This window comes from Hevea brasiliensis, chromosome 18 (assembly GCF_030052815.1).
Source record: "Hevea brasiliensis isolate MT/VB/25A 57/8 chromosome 18, ASM3005281v1, whole genome shotgun sequence".
NCBI lineage: Eukaryota > Viridiplantae > Streptophyta > Magnoliopsida > Malpighiales > Euphorbiaceae > Hevea > Hevea brasiliensis.
This window is the reverse complement of record NC_079510.1, coordinates 41,546,935-41,570,809: the sequence shown is the minus strand read 5'-3', so window position 1 is coordinate 41,570,809 and position 23,875 is coordinate 41,546,935. Positions and strand designations below refer to the sequence as shown.

At 31.8% G+C, this 23,875-nt stretch overlaps 2 protein-coding genes across 6 annotated transcripts; one reads left to right on the top strand and one right to left on the bottom strand.

The window, feature by feature from the left end:
• The first annotated feature begins 7,551 nt into the window (after positions 1-7,551).
• On the top strand, positions 7,552-12,701 carry LOC110673096 (protein indeterminate-domain 5, chloroplastic). 3 transcript variants are annotated; one of them, XM_058140360.1, is made up of 4 exons: positions 7,552-7,705; positions 8,012-8,408; positions 10,237-11,532; positions 12,421-12,701. In XM_058140360.1, the coding sequence occupies exons 1-3, from the start codon at positions 7,552-7,554 to the stop codon at positions 11,474-11,476; spliced, it is 1,791 nt and encodes a 596-aa protein (XP_057996343.1). In that variant the 3' UTR covers positions 11,477-11,532; positions 12,421-12,701. The 3 variants fall into 3 exon arrangements, with proteins under 3 accessions (XP_057996343.1, XP_057996344.1, XP_057996345.1); XM_058140361.1 differs by having other exon boundaries at positions 10,237-11,538; XM_058140362.1 differs by having other exon boundaries at positions 10,237-11,590.
• A 3,833-nt stretch (positions 12,702-16,534) lies between these two features.
• On the bottom strand, positions 16,535-22,011 carry LOC110673116 (protein indeterminate-domain 5, chloroplastic). Of its 3 annotated transcripts, XR_002498445.2 has the most exons (4): positions 21,425-21,729; positions 20,759-21,155; positions 18,585-19,788; positions 16,535-16,734 (listed from the first exon to the last, which is right to left on the bottom strand). XR_002498445.2 is itself a non-coding variant. In XM_021836155.2 (3 exons), exons 2-3 carry the CDS (start codon positions 21,112-21,114, stop codon positions 18,636-18,638), a joined length of 1,509 nt encoding a protein of 502 aa, XP_021691847.2. In that variant the 5' UTR covers positions 21,115-21,155; positions 21,767-22,011; the 3' UTR covers positions 18,378-18,635. The 3 variants fall into 3 exon arrangements, 2 of the variants coding, with proteins under 2 accessions (XP_021691847.2, XP_021691845.2); XM_021836155.2 differs by lacking the exons at positions 16,535-16,734; positions 21,425-21,729 and adding an exon at positions 21,767-22,011 and having other exon boundaries at positions 18,378-19,788; XM_021836153.2 differs by lacking the exon at positions 16,535-16,734 and having other exon boundaries at positions 18,378-19,788.
• Between the last annotated feature and the right edge of the window lie 1,864 nt (positions 22,012-23,875).

Sequence of the window (23,875 nt, the reverse complement as noted above, 5' to 3'; positions counted from 1 at the left end):
TGATGGCTCCAAACCTTTCACAAATAGTTTAAAATTATAATCCTATCTAGATCAATAAACCCACTTGTTTAAACCGTTAAATTTCTCCAATAGACTATTCTTCTTTTTTATGCAAGAGAAAAGGGGCAAACACATAATGCTCAATTTGATTGTATAATGAATTTGAGGGATTATTGATTTTTCTGAAGATGCAATGGGCTTCCATTTGATCTGAAGGAGAGAAATAAATCTGCTTAAACAGGTATGATATTTTATATTGATTATTTGATGTTTTTTTTATTAAGATAGAACTCTGACCGATTTGAAATATGATTTATTTATAGACGCGTGATTAGGGCATCCGTCGTTTTCTTTTTATTGTTATGAATAATAGTGATAAAAAAAAAATCATTTCACAAAATTTATATCTTTTATTCTTATCAATGTACATATATGCAAAGAATTAAATTTCTTTTTTATAATTAAAAAAAAAAATCTTATCATATATACACTATACAAAAAAGGGTTAATGGTTTGCAAAGTATTTTTTTCATAATTTTAAAATCAATTATTATAAAATTTTATATATATAGTGAATTGATGTGTGATATAATTCAATTACTTAAAATGATTTAACCCAATTCAATTAAAAATATATTTATAAATCCAAAATGATGTCATCCAAAATAATTTGAAATTGTTCCAACTATGGATACCATAAATGCCTGTAACACCCCCAAAATTTTAAATTAATTATTTTATGAGTATTATTGATATTTTAATTTTATTTAAATTTTAAGAAATTATTTGAGATTTTTTGGATTTTAAAAATGGATTCAATTTTCCGAAAATATAAAATTTGATGATTTTTAAAAATTTATTTAAAGATCACGTGGCAAAACTAAAAATATATTTGGAATCTACAAATTTTTCTGAGTTTTCTAGAATTTTTTCGGAATTTTTGGACCTCGTTTTCGGTCCCAAGGCAGAGTAAAAATTCAAAATTTTGTATCCTCAATCGAACCGGCCGAATCGAACCAGACCAAATCGGACCGGCCTTTTCTTTTTCTTTCTTCTTCTCCCCGCGCGTGTCTCGACCCTCCTCTCTTCCTCTCTCGTTTTCTCTCTCCTCCCTCCTCCCCTTGCCGCGCCGCCGCCTCCCCTGCCACCCCAGCTCGCAGGCGCCCATCCCCAGCCGTCCCAACCAACCGAGCGCCGCCTGGAACGCCGGAAAACGGCGCCCGAAGCCACGCAACGCGCAAGCGCGCTGCTTCGTCTTCCCAGCCAAAATTCGGTCAATCCGACCACCAATTGGACTGGGTCTTGTGTCTAAATCCATCTACTCGTCGAGAGCTTTCCATAGACACCAAGAACACCGAAATCCATCAAGCGGTTTGTCCAATTTTTGCTCGGGAAGTTTTAGCCCATTTTGATTTTTGGGCTAGATTTCTCGCAAGCCGTGAACCCCACGAGAAAACCGAGAGTACCAGAGCGCTCCACTCATCGAGAGCTTCGCGGCAACATAAATTTTGAATTTTTCCGACACCGTTTTTCGGTGGGTCTCACAGAACTTCGCAGTGTTTTTCTGAGTATTTAATGAGCTTAGAAAATTCTGAAAAATTTATGTACTAACCCCCGTGTTATGGGCTTCGTGTAGGTATCTTTAATTCGTGGAAATTCGACAGTTAACCGGGTCTGTGAATTTCCGGCCAGACAGACCGGCTACCGGAAAAAGTCTCCGAATTGAATCGAGGTTTTGGCTACCCCACCATTGTCAGACTTTCCGAGCGCGTCCCCAGAGTCAGAATTGGCAAAGATAAACCCGAACCTTGCTTTTTCGTAATTTTCTAGTGCTTAAATAGGATTAAAAATCCATAAAATATTCGTGATAGCTTAGAAAATTATGATTCTTTTTGCAATAGTCTAGTAATATTGCTAAGGACCGTGGGGCAAAGTTTTAGAATTTTTAGAGCTTATTTGGGCAGTTTTTGCAAAAATGATCAATAATAAGGACTAAATTGAAATTTTACATATTGTGATGAATGACTGTTTGGATGGGCCCAGGAGGGGCTGTGTGATGTGATTGAGTTGTGGATATATGGATTGTGAATATAGAAGTGTGTTTTGTGCCCTTTTGCAGGTTGAGTAGGTCCTAGGTATAGGGGAGACTCTGCCGGATTTTCGGCAGGACTTAGGATGTATTTAGTTTTTTCTTGATTTGTATTGAGTCAATTGTATTAAATAATTGTAATGTAATTTTCAGGTGAGCCGGGACAGCCTTCTTCCTCCGCCCAACCACCATAGTGACCGTTGTCAAGTCTGTGAGTAAAATATTAATTTTAATCGTAATTTCGATATTATTATATGTTCAAGCATGCCCATGCATTACTTATATATATATATCTATGTAGTTAAACTTTAGGCACGATTTATGTTGTATTCATAACTGTTAAAGTGCCATGGATGTTGTTGTGGTAATTTGAAGCAGTGTGCGTGCGTTAGCGTGCGTGTGATGTGATGTGGTGTGGACTATGGATAGGACGGGTAGACACGGCTTGAGATCTTCGCTGGGACCCGGTCCTTCGGGGTAGACAATGCTTGAGTTCTTCGCTGGGACCCCGATTTGGTTATTAAGTGGAAGTCCGAGCTGAGTTCTTGTTTGTACGAGTTGGATTTAAGAGAGCTGAATAGGGGATCAGCTCCCATATATATTATGATTGATATTACTGGGTGTGTGAGTGCTCCAAATTACCTTTTTGCTGTTATGATGTGAATTTATTGCTGATGTTGCATTTCACGTTACAGGGTGCATTAGTTTTAGATAGTTATAGAGATTAGGTTAAAATTGATATTTTACTCTCTGAGTCGAACGCTCACTCCTGTTTAATATTTTTCCAGGCCACAGGAGGATATTTTTGAGGTTAATCTGCTTTTCTTCCTCGCAGGTTGTTTATTCATGTTTGTGTAATTCTATAAATTTCTAGAATTTCCGCATGTGTTAGAAATGTTTATTTGATTTGGGTCTGTAATATAAATTGTTATTTTGGACCTGTAAACTTAATATTTCATGCATGTTTGATGGACTGGATGAGGGAGTTGAGCTCCCATATATTTTTATGATGATATGAGTATGTGGAGGGTGAGCTGAGCTCCCCAATTGATTATTTATTGTGTTTACAGGTCGAGTGAGTCAAAAACTCCCCGTTGAAAGGTCCATTTCATGGTCGAACTCTGTCTGGTTGATTCCTTGAAATTGGGCCCAAATGGGCCTTAGAGTTGGGTTAATGAATAGTTAGGCTTACTATGGGCCTCGGGGGCTTTAGGCTGGCCCAAGTCCTAGTGCCGGTCTGGCCCATAGGTTGGGTCGTGACAATGCCTGTGAGTAAAAAGCTTTTTTTTTAATTGAAGATTGAAAGAGTTAAGGTTTGAACTTGACTCTACTAATTAAATAATAATTTTTTAACTACTAAAATAAAATAAATTAAACAAAAGTAAGAATTTTAAATTTTAATAATTTTCTCTTAATATTTTTTGAATGAAACATTAAAAAATAAAATGAAAGTAACATTACAAATACCAATTAGTGAGTTCTAATTAGATTAGTAAGAGGTAAAATAGGCATAATAGCAATTGTAAACAAAAATAGAATAGGCCTCCATTGCTATATCTACGCAGAAGCTCAGCCTAAGCCCAATAGCTTTGTTGAGTTCAGCCATAGAATAAGCCATTGTTTTGTTAGGCCTACTCTCTTCACCCAATTGGATCTTCTTAAAAGTTTTTGAGCACATAGAGGAGAGAGAAGGAAATAAGAGGAAAGTGGAGGGCAGTTATGGTTAAAAACAAGATGCCGCCGTTCTTGAATTGAAAAGGAAAATACAGCGAATTTTAGCCTTCGTTGGAGCGCCGCCAGTAGATTCTGTTGTCACTTATTGTTTAGAAAACCGACTGCCTCGCTCACTAGCTAGTCTTTGTAAATTGTAATTACTATGAATAATTTATAATTTAATCTTTTAGATATATATTTAATGTGTAGTAATTTTATTTTTAGGATTTAGTATAACTAAATCCTATAAATAATAGGATTAGAGTGTAATTAAGCAGCAAGAGGAGGCAAGTCAAGGATTTAGAATAAAGAACTTGAGACAGCAACCACAAAACGAGATGCAAAAATGAACCCTTTAACATTTTAAAAATACAATGCATAATTTTATCAATGGGTTGAGGATGAGATTGAAAGGGATTGACATTTTTTTGTATTGAGGATGAGATTTGAAGATAAACCGGGGCTAACTAGGGTTTCGCTGCCTGCGGTGGTAACATGTGGTTTAGAAGATTAACGACGGCATTCTAGTGGCTCCTCTACTTCCCACCACTTACCCCACCTCCATTACTTTTAATGGCTATATCATTTGTAAACTTGTTTTTGCCTTAATTTGGTAGTCTCCCTCCTCTCCTTATTTTTGTTTTGTTTAATTTACAAAATTTTAAATTTTTTTGGGATTGCACTCAATTTTATTTTTTATTATTTTATTTTAGTGAGTTCCACAATTTGACATTTTAATATTAAAATTTATCACATCAGCAAAAATTATATCATGTTACTTATATAATTGACCCTTATTTTACTAGCGGCAATAACTATAGAATTTTCTTTTTACTAAAAAAAATTAAAGTATTTTTGTTGGTAATAAAAAAAATTACAAGCTCAAAATTAAAAAAAAAATCACAAGATAAAAAAAAATTGTATTTTACCCTATGATAAAAATCTTGCACGATGAGTCTATAATAATAATAATAATAATAATAATAATAATAATAATAATTTGCCCATAGATAGAATAACAATGGTTTATGAGCTAGCATAGCATTGCTAATTATCAAAGGAGTAATTATATATATGACCTGTCTTGTAAGTTACATAAATGACTTCAGGTGAAAGAGATTAATTAATTAATAATTAATTGACATTTCTTTTTATGATATCATTTTGGTCAAACACTAGCAATTATGATTTCTCTTCAATAGATGCATCCATTTATATATTTATATATAGTTTAAATCATTGTTAAATTAGGAGATAGTGTAGAATAAATTATTTATTAATTTATTTTTAATATAAATTTATATAAGTGATTGAATTATTTTATATATTAAAATAATTAATAAATTAATATTATAATTTATCCATTTGTATTTCATCATTTAATTTTTTTTATTTTCTTAACGTGGTATATGTAACCCCAATAGTATGCACATTTGCTTTCGTTGTCTCAATCTAAGGGTGTGTTTGGTTTTCTATTTAATGGCTATCTAGTCTATGTAGTATTTTGGATTCTCATACATAGCAAAGAAATACAGTCAAAAAAAAGTTTATATTATACATATATATTTATACGTACAAATACACATATCACACACATATATGCATTATTGAAAATTCTTTGTCTTCTATTGAAATAAATAAATTAAAAAAAAAAATACTTGTCCCTATTAGAAAGGGGAATGTCTTGAATGAATTGCAATGAGATTCGAGGAATATATTTATCTTAAAATATATGTTCTGATGATGAGCAGTATGGTACCACTAGCTAGTATTTTAAATGGCCAGTACTGTCTGGTTTTTTCTTCAACAATTCAAAATCAGCCACAAGGGATTTCATATTAATTAATATTTTTTAATTATGAGATAAAGATGTGGTTAATTAAGTTCATATAAGAAATTATAATTATTACAGGATCAGCAAATTATCAGCATGATCAGTGGAAGCAAATGGTTAAGCTGTCACTGTTATAAAGGAATGACAGGTATGATGCTTATTGCAATGGCTTCTCGTTTGAGGAAGAAAAAAGTTAGCTGGCTCGAGGATTTAAAACTGTCAAAATGAGGAAAATTATAACTAGAAATAAATTAAACTGTCTTAATCATAAAAGCACACATTTGACCATGCGTTTTGACACCATCCATGTTTAATGTCCGTATTAAATCTATGGTCAATATTTACTTGTCACTCTGTACAAATGACGGGGATGTGAAGGTAGAATTGTACATACAAAATTAAGTCTCTGGGAGCCTAAAATTCAGTGTGGGATTATTCATCCCCAGTGGGTGGATTAGGTCTTTTCTTAGGTCTTGCGTGTGATTTTCCAACTTTTTAGCAAATGACATAATTACCCTTCTTCTTCTTCTTTTATTATTATTAAATATGCTTGCCTGATGTGACTGGCCGGCCCCTGTTGCATGTAACCGAACCAACCAGATTGCCAAACACAGCATAGGGTGTTGCTGACCACTTTTTGCCCTTTGCATTGTCAATGAATCCCGGTACTGTTAAAACAATATCCACTGCCCAAATATCAAGTACCCTGTTCCTCAAATTATTGTTGGCTAAAGTGAATAGCAATGTGAAAAAGTTCTCATGCATCTTATTAGGTCAATAATTTTAGTTTAATAATTATTAAAATAAATTATATATGTAAATTAAAATTAAAAAATTGCGAGGAAAAAAATACTTAATGTATAAGTTAAATCCTGATAGATAATGAAGGAGAAAAATTGATAATTATGTAATTTTAATAAGATTATCAACTCTTGCATGAACAATTGTGCATGATTATGCAGAAGAAGTAAGTCTTTCAGGTGAGGTGCTACTGTGTATCTGCGTTTTGGATGGATTGATTAAGATTTTGAAAGTAGGCTTTTGATTTGGAAGATTTGAATATGGGGGTTGTATATATACATTATTTTTTTCAAACTAGTTCAGTTTAAATATAATTTACAGTGAGGTCCACTCTGAAAGGAAGTGATGAAGGAAAGTTTGTCTGCAAGTGAATAACAAGATACGAAAAGAGAGAGAGAGAGAGAGAGAGAGAGAGAGAGAGAGGGTGTAGCTGTTAATGCTACCCTCACGCACCATACCCATGTCGTTATGTGGCTATGGATTGGGTCCACCGACTTGTAGGCCTTACCCCTCTCTCTCTCTCTCAGAAATTAAGCTTTCAATTTTATAAAAATATCATTTAAGGCAGGAAAGCAATATGGAGGAAAATCAGGAAAAACTGTGAAAAAAAAGCAGAAAAAAAAGAAGTGGAAAATGGTTTTTATGTATATGTGTTAGCATATCTGCACGACAACGAATCAAAGGAGAAACACAGTAACCTCACTTGTTCAAAATCTGGCATTTAAAACAAAGGGAACAATGGAGAAAGAGGAATCTAAATGCCCCATGGGCTGTGTTGTGCTATTCTGCATCATCTTTCTTAATTATCTCTCTTCTTCTTCTTCTTCTTCTTCTTCTTCTTTGGCTTGATTATATTATTTTATCTTCTCTAGCTAGCTACCTCAGCTCTCTGAGATTTTCCTTTTTAGGATTCTCATTTTAATCAGTATCCAAAACCTTGAATTGTGTTTTTTTGGCCTTTTGAGTTAAGATGCAAAGAGGAACTTAAATCGCATGTGGGGCTGTGTGGTTTCTTGATTATATATTGCTTTGCAACGAGAAGGGATTAATTGGAGAACTATTAAGAGTTGAAGAAAAGGGAGAAGAAGAAAGAAAGACAAGTGTTTCTTTGAAGATGGCTGCTTCTTCTTCATCGGTGCCCTTCTTTGGAATTAGCGATGAAGATCATCAAAACCAGATGAAACAACACCATTCCTCAACACCAACTTCATCTTCAGCTCCGGCTCCGCCGCCACAGAAGAAAAAGAGAAACCAACCTGGAACACCAAGCAAGTATCAGCAATTTTACTTAAGATCTATATATATCTAATATAAGTAAAAAAAATAATTTTTTATGAATTTTCAACTAAGTCTCTTACATTGATTTTTCTTCCAATTTGGTTTTGGCTTCTTTTATTTTATTTTTTTTCTTATTAAAAATCTGATTGAAGAAACTGTAAATTTAGAGACTTTTGGTTGGAATTGACATGGGTGTATGTATGTGTAATAAAAATCCATTGCCTGCCCAAAATTTCTTCGTTTGTAATTAATTTAGAATTTTCAAATATTTTGTTGTTTGGCATTTTTCATAACAGATCCAGACGCAGAGGTGATAGCACTATCTCCCAAGACCCTAATGGCAACAAACAGGTTCATATGTGAGGTATGCAACAAAGGGTTCCAAAGGGAGCAAAACCTACAACTCCACAGAAGAGGACACAACCTGCCTTGGAAGCTAAAGCAGAAGACTACAAAAGAAGTGAAGAGGAAGGTCTATTTGTGCCCTGAGCCCACTTGCGTCCACCATGACCCTTCTAGAGCTCTTGGTGACCTTACCGGCATCAAAAAGCACTACTCTAGAAAACATGGAGAGAAGAAATGGAAGTGTGAGAAGTGCTCTAAGAGGTACGCTGTTCAATCTGATTGGAAAGCTCATTCTAAGACCTGCGGCACTAGGGAGTACAGATGTGACTGTGGCACTCTCTTCTCAAGGTAATTAATTAATCTTAATCACTCTGTATTCTTCTTCTTCTTCCCATTAACGCTTCTCGATAGTTGTCTTCTTCTACTCCTCCTTTGGTTTTAGCTAGCATGACGCAGATACAAATAATTATGAGAGGAGAGGCCTAGCTATACTTACTCCATTCGTAAAAAAGAGAGGACGAATGGGGAAGGAAAAGAAGAGGCGTTATGAGTAGTAGTTCTTGTGCTATCTTGTTTTAGGGCTAAGATTCCTCAAGTGACAGTAGAGAAATAAAAGTTTTGATTCCTCATTTCTTTTTCGTTTTCTTCAGTTTTCTTGCAAATGGGCATTATTATTTTTTTCCTTGGGAAAATTATTTTTGGGTATCTCATAATTGAATTTTCACTACCACTACTACTGTGGTGTGAAAACATGTTCCCACGTGAACAATCTATGGAAACTGCCATGGTCATAGAGGCTTCTTTCAGTGAGGACGAAAAGAAAAGAAAAGAAAATTAAAAAGAAAAGAAAAACAGTTCATCTTTTCTTTCACCTCGGAACCACCGCCCCTTTTGGTTGTTTACTTTTTTCCTATTCACGTGTTGCTATGCCATGTAGAGGTTGCTGCTGCGTGTTGTTTACCATGTTTGTTGTCTTATGGGTTGGCTAGATGTGATCAGTTCTGTACTCTTGCAGGTACTCCTTTTTATGATAACGTAGGCCCTAACTAACCCTTCTTCTCGCCTCCTCTCTCTCTCTCTCTCTCTCTCTCTCCATGGCTGCCGTTTTTAGAGCTGTGATGTGGTCTAACGGTAAGAGAATTGCGGTGTGGGAATTGAGAGTTGATCATCATTAACCAGGATATTCAAAAAACAATGTGAAAATCTTGGCGATGATCTTGTTCTTCTAGTTTTGGAACAATTCTATATTGGAAATCAAAAGCATCATGAGCCTGCTGCTTTCTTGCATTTAATTAAGTTACATATTTAAGATATAATAAGTCCTGAAATGGACTTGTTGATTGACTTCTTTTCATGATGTTGAATACATTCTCTAGTTGTATTTATTGAGCGTCCAGTTCTTGAAATGGTATTTGATTTATTGGTGATTGGTTAATGATTTTCAACTTCTGGTGAAAATTCCTCCCTTCCCACCTACCCTCCATTATTATGTTTCCGTCTTCTATGGAAATTATAGTTGAACTTCTTCCTTTCAGACAATTCCCTTGCTCTTTCTTTTTTGTCTACTTTAAGTCTTCCACATCTCTTCTAAATCAAATCATCAATCCCTTATTGTAACCCAAAAAAAAAAAAATCTTCAATCTTATATCACATATTCATCTCTCAATCTTTTTTACCACTTCAATGTAACCCTAGTTATATTCACATCACAACCGTTGCCATTGTATTGCTGGACCACGTTCATATTTATATGTATATATATTGATGGGGCACATCGATAGGGAAATACAAGGCCAAAAATGGACCGCAACAACTCATGAAAATCTTCATATGGATTATATGTCTTTCGTTCACGGAGATGGTCATCATTTTCTTTAATGCTCTATTTGAAAATATATATATGTTTTGGCATCATACTAACACAGTTCCTATGGGACATCGCATGTGCCCTGTGGTTGTTGCAGTATTTTGCACATTCATAATTCAGCTTTCAACATCTTAAAGATTATTTTTCAGAACTCTATAATTTGATGTTGTAGAGATAGTAGACTTGGATTCCTGCTCGAAGCTATTTTTTCAACTTCCCTTTTATTATTTGTGTACCTTTTAATTAATTAATATTCGATCTTATCTGAGATGATCTAATATTAGCTTCTTTGCCTAATGAGTGTTGCAGACGCGACAGTTTTATCACTCATAGGGCATTCTGCGATGCGTTGGCTCAGGAAAGTGCTCGCAATCCTCCTTCCACCTTGAACACCATTGGCAGCCATTTATATGGAGGTAGTAACATGAGCTTAGGCTTATCACAAGTGGGTACTCAAATTTCCTCAATGCAAGACCAATCTAGTGACGTTTTACGACTTGGCGGATGTGGCCGGATCGGACAATTTGATCATCTCCTTCCCCCATCTATGGGCTCGTCATCTTTTCGACCCCCACAGCAAATGCATTCATCTGCTTTCTTCATGCAAGAATCAAACCAGAATTATCATGAGGACCACCAATCTCAACAAGGATTGTTGCAAAATAAATCATTTCATCATGGACTAATGCAATTTGCTGATCTTCATAACACCGCAAGCAACAATCCTCCTCCCCCTGCTTCCAATATTTTCAACCTTAGCTTTATTTCTAGTAGCAGCACTACAAGCAACATCGCTAACAGCAACAACGCCAACAACTCCAACAGCAATCTACCATCTTCTGGACTGCTAATGCCCAATCATTTCAACAGCCAAAATGGTGCCAGTGGAGGTGGTGAAGAGTCTAGTATCTTCTCAAACAACATAATGGGTGATCATCCTCATCATCATCATCATCATCATCAACAAATGACGTCTGGTGTTCCTTCTCTCTTCAGCTCCTCAGTTCAAAACGATAATATGGTCCCTCACATGTCTGCAACGGCACTGCTTCAAAAGGCAGCTCAAATGGGTTCCACTTCAAGCACCAATAGTGCATCATTGCTAAGAAGCTTTGGTAGCTCTTCCTCAAGCGGAATAAAATCAGATAGGCCACTTGTATCTGCCAACTTCGGAGGCCTTTTCAACGAAAACGACAACAACCTTCATGACTTAATGAACTCATTTGCTACTGGGAATTCATCCCTTTTCGCTTCTGGGCATGGACAAGAAAACCCCCATAGTGGAAACATGGACGAAGCAAAGTTGCACCAGGGTCTGAACATGAGCATTGGAGGGTCTGATAGATTAACCAGGGATTTTCTTGGGGTTGGACAAATAGTTCGAAGCATGAGTGGAGGGTTTTCCCGAAGAGAAAATCATCAACAACAGCAGCAGCAGCAGGAGGCGGCACCACAGCCAGGCATAGACATGAGCTCCTCCTTGGATTCAGAGAGAAATATTACAGCGCAGACAGGCCAATCTTTTGGAGGAAATGGCAATTTTCAGTGAAGATAAATAAAAAAAAAAAGATGGATATAGCCGAGAGATAGAAGGAAAAAGAGAAGGTACGGGTACGTGAAAAACGAATTCCACACCCAGCAATAACGTGTTAAATGATTAAAAGTAAATTCTTGATTTCATCGGTAAATGTGCCTTCTGATTGATTTTTTTTTACTGTTCTTTTGGAATTGGGAATAATTAAAAAAATAAAAGAAATTATATATTCATAATTATTATGGTATTTTGGTGTTCTCTGACACAGTTGCTTTGAATAGGGACAGCCTCGAGATAGTACATATGGGTTGTTTCTTTTCTTGTCTTTTTGTTTTTATTTCTTTTTTCTTGTTTTCATCTTTTAACACACACATGTATGTACACATACCTCTGCAAGAGTTCACGAGTGCTGCCCTTAGGATGCTCAAACAAAATGTCTTTTCCCCTTATCTACTTGATTTTACTCTTGAAAATTATCAATGTAATTAAGGGTAATTGATCCTTAATTTTCTTTTTTCCTTTGCATCCTAATTAATTATTTGGACAATTTGGTAACAGGGAAAAAGAATATTGTCCATACGGTGAAAGATTTTTTTTTTTCTTGTGTTTAAAATGCGGATGGCAGAAATTTGTACCACATCCCAAGAGACAGGACATTAGAGCCCCCACCTCCATGCAATAACAACTATGATTGAGACACGTTCCGCTGCTTTTGCTGCATAAATATCATTCTTATGTCATGGGAAACCTTGTCATATGATTGCAGATTGAAATGCTAATCTTCTCCTGTTTCTTATTCCTAAATTCACCATTTTCAGCTAATTGTTTGCTTATCTCATAATAATAATAATAATAATAATAATAATAATAATAATAATAATAATAATAATAATAATTAGGATGATTAATTTATTTCTTAATTTGCCTATCATATCTAATTTGATTTGGGGTGCTTGCAGGGGTCTGCTCAATTGTTCTGAGAAAGGCAGTGACTTAGAAACATCAATGCCATGAAGTTTTTTAAGTATCAGACAGCTGAATTTTCTTCAAGCTATATCTTATTTTCTCGCTTCCCTTCAAGTCTACTTTAGGAGTTTGATCAATCATATTTTGGATAGTGACTTTAGCTGCTGCAACCTTTTTTGCTGTCTGCCTTTTGAATTGATGTTGCTTTTTCTTTCTTTTTCTCTAGTTGTTAATTAATTACAGTAATACAGAAAAGTTCAAGAGCTTTCATATATGTGCTTTCGTAGGCTATATTATATATATCATGGTACATGTACATGTCATCTAGAGTCCATTTGCCTAGCTATACAGAAATTTCTGCAGGACATTAACACGTAGGCCAACCTTAGGAATTATATCATTACATTTTTATATACAAGTTTATTTGCTATGGAATTCTTGCATTTATGTTTATTACGTTTTGCAATTATTTTCCCCATTTTTAAGAGAAATGTTAGCATACAACTATTGTATGTATAACAGTTTATTATAACCATTAGTTATAGTGAATCCTATTATAATCAATTGTCAAAATCTATCCATTATATGTACAATGGCTGTATGCTTTTTTTTTTTCTTTTCAGACCCAAAAACGTCACCATTTTTTTCCCTTCGTAGTGGCTGCAATTCATTTTGTAGTTTAATTGTATATTCAATTTGGAGATTAGATGTTTATAGTTTCAATAATATGTATATGGAGATTGAAATCATTTTTAATATCATCTCCCAAGTAAGTTCAGCAGATATACCTTTATGTATGTGTAAATTTAAGATTTTGTATGTCTAAATTTTTGAAAATCGTTCATAGTATTATTTTTTAAATTCATGAGTTCACTTATTACTACAAGTTAGAAATATCTAATTAAATGATTAGGACCATATTTAATTCAAACAATAAAATCAATGAGCTTTTACGAGTTTAATGGAGATTTGATATTACTTAATTGTTTATAAATTATAATTCTTTCTTTTCATGTATAAAAGCCATTAAAGATTATTTAACTTGATTTTCAAGTTTTAAGTTTTAAATATTATGCTAATTTCAAAAAAAAAAAAGTTTAAAATATTAAGCTATTGGGCCAGAAAGTCACGTGGTCGATTGAATAATGTATATTTTGTAGTGTAGTTAGAAGTTCTAATTAAAATTAAAATTTAAAATTTATATTTTTTAAAAAATAAATTTAATATCATTAAATTAAAACTCATTAATTACAGGCATAATATAGTGAATAAATCAAAGATTGTTAAGAGATTTTTTTTTTCTTTAATTAACCTAGAATGAGTGAGAGATGTAGAAACTCAAATCTAGGAATTCGCCAAGAATTATGTGAGGACACAGGAGCCTCCATTTCCTTCAATTATTTTATTGTTCCTTTCTCCCATTCTATTTTAATTTTTTAATTTAATGATTTAAAAAAATAACAAAAATGTTTATATATATATATATATATATATATATTATTAAAGTATGAACATGAGTTATATATGTAATTATATACAAATATAAAAAAAAAATAAAATTCTAATCTATCACCATCCCTATTATTTATAAAATTAGATTATATATTTAAGTTTTTTTGGATAAACCAAAAATAAGTATTGTTGGAAAGGAGAAATGTATTTTGAATCACAAGAGGTTTCCCAAAGAGTTTGAACTAACATTGGGATTTCAATTTTAAGTTCTTTAAGGTTTCATTTATTTCCCAAAAAATAACTTGTTATTTCACAGAAAATAACTTGTCTATAAAAAATATTTTTCATAAAAATTATTTTTTAAAAAAAAGTTTTTCATAAAAAAAATATTTTCCATTATTTCATTGCAATATTAAATTAATGATAAGCGTTTATGTTATACATATATAAGAATTTTTGCATTTTAATAAATTTGTCAAAATCTAAAAAATGATTTTATTTTTTAAAGAGGAAGTTATTTTTCTCAAAAATTAATTAGTTTTCCTTTTAATCAAGAAAATATTTTTTGTTTACTCAATTTTTAAATACCTAAAAAAAGTGAAAGTTATTTTAAAAAAAATATTTTCATAAAATAAATGAAACCTAATTTTTTTTTTAATACATTTCAAATTCTCTAAGTTCTAATATTAGGATAAAAGATTAATTTTATAGAAAGAGAAAGCTATTCAGTTTTGTAATTTATAAGATCCGATTGATCTCTGAATCCAATAAAAGAGAATAAGGAAAATAGATATAGTCCCTAGAAACTCTATCTGAATTAAATTTAATTAGAGATGTGAAGGCTGGCGGATTTGGCATATATGCAAGAATATCGACAAGGAAGAAGATATATAAATATATACATATATATCTGCCAATCCTAAGAAAAAGCCATTAATATTAACCTTGTATTTGATCTCACGTGACAGAAGAAATGTATATATTTTCTTGCACATGAAAAAAGAAAGATGCAATTAATAATCTTGCATAATTTCATTCTTTATATTTATATATATATATATATATATATATATATATACCTAAAGGAATTTAAAAAAAAAAAAGGTTAAATTCAAGGTAAATAAATTTATTTTTCTCTATTAAATTTATATAGTCCACTCTAAATTTTTGAGATAAAAATTTAGTTGAATTGAGTATTAAATGGGGAGATAATTTCTTAGTTTTTATAAGATTTTTAAAAAATAATAAATTAATTTGATATATTGGAAAGTGAACGTTTCAAGTTCAAAAGGAAGAAGGGCCAACTTATCAAATTTGGAAGGCCAACTTTATACCTTTTTTTAGGGCAGCGCTAAAAGAGCTTTATTTGGGGGGAGGGGAAGAGCAGGAAGCATAAAGCAGCGTAGCTTTTCATGCAGTTAAGCTCGTAAGACAGCAGTGCTGCATCTTTTGAGAGTTGTTAAATTACTATTTCTGATTGGTTGTTTCTGCTGCCAAGTAATTATTAAGCTTTTTCGTCAAAATTTATTGGAACTGCGAGCAACTCTGCAAATATTTGTTAATATATATACACCTTGCCATCTCAAATAGGTCTCAAGATTGGAGTCTCTAACATCAATTAGCTTCATGTGGTGATATTAAAATTAGTTTTAACATCAATGAGTTTAATGTGGTGATATCAACCAGTACTTATAAATTAATTTAAATTTATAAAAATTTAAAATTTTAAAAAATAAATATTTTATTAAATTACTTATAAGTAATAGATAAATAAATAATATATTTAATAAAAATAGTTTATAAGTATATTTATTATTAAAATAATTAAAAAATATATTAAATAAAAATTATGAAAAAATTTTAAAAATTAAATAAAAGCAACATAGTAAAATTATTGATCAAACTAGTTTATAAGTATAGGAATTATAAGTATCACAATGAAAAACTGCTTTCTCTTAGCTTATTTTTTTTACTTATAAGTCTAAAAAATATTATAAATAAATAAGTAAATTTATTTTTAAAATTTATAAGTTAATTTAACTAACTTATAAATTAAGACAAATATCTTTTTAATTGAGTGATATTGTAGTGGTCTTAAGAGTTGCAGTCAAATTCGAGTTTTAGTTATACCCAATTATTTAAAAAAATATATATTTTTAAGAACTTTGGTTGAAATTAAATAAATTGTTTTAAAATTATACACTTTTAATTTTGAATTTTAATCAGAATTAATTAAATAAAAAAACTAATTTTTTTAATAATCCCACCAAATTAATAGATAAGTGGTGAAAGAGAAATGAAATGAAAAAAAATGATGCAGATAATTAATGAAAGGATAAATTATTTTTTCATTTTTATCTTATATCATAATTGATATTTAGGCTCTTGTGATTTAGAAAATAGATGGAAAGTCCCTAAGTTTTAATTTTTACACAACTTCGTTTTTTTTTTAATTATTTTTGTCAATTTAACTATTAGTCAAGTGATTAAAAAATATAAATCAGAGACAAACATATTAATAATAGTGAAAATTTAGGCTTGAAAGTATTTATCATCAATGATAAAAATTGAGAAAAATAAATAAAAGGACGAAAGTATATATATGATGAAATTAAAATTTAGAATGTAAATATTAATTATGATATAGTTCAGGGATGAAACAATAATTTTTCATTAACGAAAATGTAGTGAAGTTTGAAAATAGAAAAAGTAGAGAAAGAAGTAGACATCACACAGTTTCACAGTCACGGACTGATGATTCCACAAAGAGAAAGAAAAGACAAGAATTACGACAAAGCTGCCGCATGAGTTTCTGTCTATAATTACAATAACGAACAATTCTTGCTGCTTTTTTCCTGCACAATTACATCCCCACTCTGTCAGTCTTCCCAAACAAAATGGCCACACACAATCTTTCAAAAAGAATCCTATAAACCCTTTTTTATTTTTCTTTAAATTCGAAAAATTAAAAATGAAAAATAAAATAAAAGTCTAATTTAACTTGAGAGTCTTAGGGCAGTACATGTTTTCTTGAACGCAGTCAACCTGCCTAGGAAAAGTTTTAGAGAAGAAAATGACTAGAGAATGTCAACAATATCACAGTAGGGCCTGAAATTCTGCAATTACTTTTGGGTTTTAGAATTCTTAATTAATTTTTTTAGGGTTAGGTATTAGGTGAGCAAATACATTCTTTCAACAAATTATAAAGAAATCTAACACTATATATATATATATATATATATATATATATATATATAAGCAAGTGGACAAGATTAAATAGAGAATTGTTACTTGTAGAGATGTTGGGAAGTAGTTAGGAAGTGAAGATTCTTTAAGACTCGTGGAAAACTAAAATACTTTAGAAAAATTTTCTAAGAAAACTGAAATATAGAGTTTTGATATTTAAATATGTCAGTTTTCTAAATCAAGAATCGAAAAATTAATTTTTTTAATTTTTTAAAATTTAAGTAAAACTTGAAATTTTATTTTTTTCACTATATTTTTTTATAATAAAATTTATGTTTTCCCAGTGAAATGAAAAACAATAACTTTTTTATAATAAAAATTGTACTATAAATTTTCATAATTAAAATTAAATAATTATTTAGGAAAAATATTTGTTTATAATGATAAAAATTTGTTATATTATTATATAATAATAAATAAATAATATGTACTAAAATAATTTTAATAATTAATTTTAAATATATTTTATAATGATTTATTTTATTTAATTATGAAAGATATGAAAAATTTTTTAATTTTTGAATTAAAAATTATTTTCTATTAAGACGTGAATACATTTTCTATATATTTCCTTGTTTTTTTATAAAAAAATAAAAATAAAAATATTCCTAAATATTGAAAAACAAACCATTATTTTCTACAAATAAAACAGGGCTAAGTGTCTACTGCTCAAGGCGACCTACCTTCACACCTCAATGGAACTTTGAGTTTTCAATTCATAAAAACTATAAACATGTTTTCAATAAAGTGAGATTCTTTTAATATATACTGGGGATGAAGATTTCAACTTTCAACCTTCTCCACTTAAAAAAATCTTCTCTTTTAGGACCTTTGTCTATGAGAGTAATAATGTATAATATAACTATGCTCTCTAGGTTTTAGTGAAATTACGTAAGAGTAATTTTTAATTTTAGAATATATATATATTATTTAAGGAGAAAGAAAAAGAAAAAAAATTACCAACAAAAAATTTATGTTTTAAATTAAATAATTTTCACATCAATTATGATTCTCAATTAATTTTTCTCCTCATCTAATTTCTTTTTCCCTATAAAGAAGGTTTTAATTTTAATTAGAGAAAAACTTAGCTAAACCGGATACATTCTGTATCTTACATTCACGATAAATTGATTAGGCAAGAATTTCCCTTTTAATTGAATTAGAATTAGAAAATTGAAAACTTACTAACCAATTTATACCATTTTACCTCAATAAATTTTTAATTTTAAAAATAAAATTTTAATTGGAGAAATTTTAGAATACAACTGTTACATCTACATAGTAAATCTCATATGAGTCTCATCTGATCAATAGTTAACATACAATGACTATTTGACTATGAAGTAAATTAACTGTGCTTGTGTGTGTGTGTGAGAGAGAGAGAGAGAGGTTGGATTTCCACTTAAACTTATCATGAGTGCACACACAAAGATAGATTAAGACAAACATACATGCATACCTACAACTGCCCAGATCTGCCTTGTTTTTCTTCCCAAAGACTTTTAGCCCTTCAAAAAGGTTTATTAATTGCTTGTGCCGATTTTATTTCTGTGTCCACTGGGCTTAAATTGATGCCATGCTGCCCTCCACCAATGCTTCTTACCATTCCCCCTACGCCAAGAAAATCTAAGGTCAGTTTATCTGACCCTACGCCAAGAGTTTGATGCAAATTTGCCTCCTCTACATTGCTAAAATTCGTGCTATTATGGGGCTGTTCCAATGAGATTCCGCTGCTGGTAAACCCTCCGAAGCCGTTATCTTGTCCGGGTCCACCACCGAAAAAGGAAGAACCCCCGTTGGTAAGAGAATTCATCAATCCTTGAAGTTGGTTGTCACTTTCCATCTGTACTCCTAGCCCACCCTCCCCAATAGTTGCATTGCCAAAACTATTGCTGCCGAAGTTATTAGTAGACACAAGAGGTGGCCTATCGGATTTAGTGCCGGTTGATGGAGAGCCACCCAGGGCTCTAAGCAAATTAGAATTGTTGCTGCTTGTCGTTGAACCCATTTGAGCAGCTTTTTGAAGCAATGCTGTGGCAGACATGTGAGGGGTGATGTTTTCTTGTTGCATCGATTTACTATAAAGAGAGGGGATACCAGCTGACCCAACATGATCACCCATGTTATTGTCGAAAAGGGTTGTCATCCCTTGTCCACCATTGCCATTGTTGAATGGATTTGGATTCAAGAAGCGGTAATTCACCAAGTTGTTGGTTGTGGTGCTTGAATTGGCATTATCGCTGTTACTCATTCGGTTGGGAGCAGCTGCGTTATTTGAAAAGTAGCCAAGGTTGAAGAGATTGGTAGAAGACGAGTTGTTGGTGGTGCTTTGAAGATCAGGAAGTTGCATTAGCCCATGTAAGGATTTAGTTGGACATGAAACTTGGTTGGCATCCGACATGAAGAAGGCGGAAGAAGAATTGGATGGAGGGATTATGTGCTCGAATTTGGCCGCTCCAACGCTTCCCAGCCGCAACATATTACTAGTTGGGTGGTTCTGATCTTGCAATGGTGGAATTTGAGAACCCACTTGAGATAGGCCGAGGCACATGTGGTTATTTCCATAGAGATGGGTACCTATGGTGCTCAGGCTGGTAGGATGCCTTGCACTCTCTTGAGCAAGTGCGTCGCAGAATGCCCTATGAGTGATGAAACTATCACGCCTGCAACAAATTATAATGACAAAGAACTTGATTATTATTTTACATCTCTTTCTCTAGTAACTAATTGAAGCAAGAGAATTCAGGAGAAGAAGAAGAAGAAGAAGCTAGCTAAAAGTGATCATGACCGAAGATACTGAAAATGATAAATCATCAATCAAAGTCTAAATATCAATTCAAAAACTAGCTCTTTAATAATGAAGAGCAAAACTATTTACTAGTTTGATTAAAAATCAGAAACTCATCAGAATCTAGAGTATGCATTTCAGAAACTTTCTTCTTCAATCAATGAAAAACCCTCTGACTACACTTTCAGGGAAAGAAAATGAAAAGGGAGCAAGATACCATGTTGAGTCACTTACTTACCGGTACTGAAAAAGAGGGAGAGAGATAACGGGAGCGTCTCAACCCAACAACCCTAACGTTATTCATGGGAAGATGTGGCTGGGAGAACTGAGCCAACCCAGAAGAGAACAAATTCCATTAACATAGCCAACTCACACGAGAACAAACCCAGAAAAAATATCCTTCCTGACACTCTATAACAACAACGCTTGAATAGAAAGAAAAGAGATGGAGGGCGTTGTTAATGAGAAATTTATCATTATTTTTTTTGTTTTCTTTTTCTTTTTCCCCCCCTTAATTTCTTCGTTTTTCTTGAGAACTGTCCTCCACTACCATGGTAGATTCGCTGATTATTCGCATGCAAGCATTCCTTTCTCCGTATGTAAGCAAAAGAGAGAAAGGAACTGAGAGAAACCAAAAGATCGGAAAGAAGAGAAAGAAAAGCGGCAGACCCCCCTTTTAGCTGGCTCTCTTCTCCAAAACTCTCAGTTCCTAAATATTTCTTTCAACTTTTCTCATCGTATTTTTGTCTGTAGCCATAATGAATGGATGAATCCTACGACTATATATAATTATATGCATAGATAATTAATGGAGGTTGATTATTAGTTAATTAGGATATAGTTACCTTGAGAAGAGAGTGCCACAGTCACATCTGTACTCTCTAGTGCCACAAGTCTTTGAGTGAGCTTTCCAATCAGATTGAACAGCGTATCTCTTAGAGCACTTCTCACACTTCCATTTCTTCTCTCCGTGTTTTCTAGAGTAGTGCTTTTTGATACCAGTAAGGTCACCGAGAGCCCTAGAAGGGTCATGATGAACGCATGTGGGCTCAGGGCACAAATAGACTTTCCTCTTCACTTCTTTTGTAGTCTTCTGCTTTAGCTTCCAAGGCAGGTTGTGTCCTCTTCTGTGGAGCTGCAAGTTTTGCTCCCTTTGAAACCCTTTGTTGCATACCTCGCATATGAACCTATTTGTTGCCATTAGCGTCTTGGGAGATAGTGCTATAACCTCTGCATCTGGATCTGCAATGAGAAATGCCAAAACAAAAATATTAAAAAGGAAAAAAAAGGAGAAGAAGAAGAAGACATAGTTGAATGAGGAAGATAAAGAAAATGAAAAAAAATAGATCATTTCAATGCTTCAATTATTTATCCCTAAAAAATTAATAAAACCATATCGATGCAAATTGAATTAGCCCAGAAAAATTAGAAATAGGGGTTCACTAATGAGCAATAGAATTGTGGCTTTTGCTAATTGATGACATATTGGATGTAAAAAGCTAGCTACTTGCTTGGTGCTCCAGGTTGATTTCTCTTTTTCTTTTGAGGTGCAGTGGTTGGAGCAGCCGTGGATGAATTTTGTTGCATCATCTGGTTTTGATTTTCCTCCCTAGACCGAAAGAAAGAAGCAGATGATGAGGCGGCAGCCATCTTCAACAATCTCTTTTCTTAGCTCCTTCAACACAAGCAAATCTAGAATTCAAACTTCAACCAAATTATAGAAATTGCCATAACCGACACATAACTATGCTTCTGCTATGGTTTATCCCCGTGAGAGAAAAGAAAACGAACGACTGAAAAATTTTAAATATATATATATATATATATATATATATTGGTCTTAGACATGTTACCTAGAGAGAAAGACTTCCGGATAGAACCCAGAAGGCACCAAGAGGAAAGATTTAAGTTAAAACCCAGAAAGACCCAAGAGACGAGTATAAAAGGGACAGCCAAAATCAGCAGATGAAGAGAAGAAAACAAGCAACCTTTAGACGTATTTTGCTTCTCTTCTTTCTGAGAAGTTGTTGTTTATATAATATAATACATATATACAAAGGAAAGGAAAAAAAGAAATCGATTCACTCGGTCTTAATTGTTCGTCAATCATTTATTGGCATGTATATGGACAACACATATATACATGACCACCATACACATAATCATTTTCCCCTTTATTTTTTAATCTCTATAACTTGTGTATTTCTGATTGTTTTCCGTTGCATATAAATCTATAAAAGATAAAAAAGAAAAAGAAAAAAAAAATGAGAATGACTGAGGAGTAAATATTAGTGCTTTGTGAGATAGCGTTAGTATGTCGTCACTGTATAGGGCAGCCAAATAGTGTCGTATGGTTGGGGCCACACGCGCGCACACACACACTTCCATCATAGCTAGGCCTTAGCTTCTTCTTGCCATCTCTCCTTTCTCTTATTTCGTACCCTGTTAGTAGCAACAAGACAAGCCTCCCATTCGTCACTCCCTGCCTCCCTTTCTCTGTGTCTCTGGTTTTCTTTTCATTTTATACCTATTTTTACATTTGCATGTGGCCGTTGTTTCTTGGTACTTAATTTTCTCTTTCAAATTTGTCTATCTGCTGTGTGCTATACTTCTTTTTAATCTACCCACTCACGTATAGTAACTAGATCTATAATTATGTTAAATATTAATTTTTTATTTAATTATTTTCAAATTCCAATCACTAAAATCTTGTCTTATATGAAAAATAATCATTATTTAAATTCTTTTTACTTTTTTTAAAATTTTTAAAAATCTTAATTTATAATTTTAGATATTGTAAAACTTTACATTACATTATATAACTCTAAAAATTAATATTTTTTAATTAATTTTTTTATCAATAAAAACTAATACAATTTAAAATTTTATTTTTAAAAGTATTTGATATATGTAAAGTCTAAAATTTTAAAATTGATACTTCAAAAACCGTCACGATGTGTATGCGTTTTTTTATTTTATTTATTGATACATGTGAACTAATTTAAAGAATAATAAAAAAATTAATCTATTGATTAACTTATTTATTTATTAGCACTTAAAATAAAATTATAATTAATTAATAATAAAATTTTTAACTAAATTTTATAAAATGATTATGAAAATATAAAATATAAAAACATAAATTAAATTATATTATTAAAATAAAATATAAATAATTTTCATAATTCGCATGCAAAATAACTAGTTAATATCTAAATTAATTCTAAAGAAATGACTCTGCAGTAACACATTTTAAAATTTATTTCTTCTATCATATCAGGTTTGAATATTATATATATATATATATATATATATATATATATATATATATATATATAATTTGAAATTGTGAATGCATCAATTTGAAATTTTAGATTTTTATATTACAAAAGATATTTAATTATTAGATTACTAATTTTATTATTAAAGAAATTTTTATGTCAATAAAATTTAATTTAATAATATTAAAATCATTTTTAATTAATAAATTATTTTCAAAATTGTGAAAATTTAAATTTGAGTCCCATTTAGAACTAATTATATTAAAAAAATTATCTTTAAAACATTAAAATTTTTAGTTTAAACTTTAGTTAAAATCAATTTACAAATTCTTCTATTTTGTGTTTATATTTAATTTATTTGGCCAAGTGTCAGGACACAGGAGAAAACGTGGTAGAAGTTTATTTTTCTTTCATTGATCTAGGAAGGGAAAAGGAGTGAAGCTCAAGAACATGAATTAGGAAAATATAATTGCCAATTTCACTTTAGATTCACTTAATCTTGTGCAATGTTTATATTATCTTATCTTAATAAACGATGAGAAAAATCATGGTAATTATTACTGTAATTAGAAAGCTGGGGCGAAACTTATTTTGCTGCACCATATACTGTAATTATTACTTTTTTTTTTAGCTACTCATGGTAATTAAAGTTAAGTTAAAAAAAAAACTTGTAAATAATAT

Bases quoted from the DNA above. Each gene is read 5' to 3' on its own strand.
- LOC110673096 (XM_058140360.1), top strand. From the start codon at position 7,552: ATGGCTGCTTCTTCTTCATCGGTGCCCTTCTTTGGAATTAGCGATGAA. The intron at 7,706-8,011 runs GCAAGTATCAGC...TTTTCATAACAG, and splicing joins AAACCAACCTGGAACACCAA to ATCCAGACGCAGAGGTGATA. The intron at 8,409-10,236 runs GTAATTAATTAA...TGAGTGTTGCAG, and splicing joins TGTGGCACTCTCTTCTCAAG to ACGCGACAGTTTTATCACTC.
- LOC110673116 (XM_021836153.2), bottom strand. From the start codon at position 21,563: ATGGCTGCCGCCTCATCATCTGCTTCTTTCTTTCGGTCTAGGGAGGAA. The intron at 21,156-21,424 runs GCAAGTAGCTAG...TTCTCATTGCAG, and splicing joins AAATCAACCTGGAGCACCAA to ATCCAGATGCAGAGGTTATA. The intron at 19,789-20,758 runs GTAACTATATCC...AATTTGTTGCAG, and splicing joins TGTGGCACTCTCTTCTCAAG to GCGTGATAGTTTCATCACTC.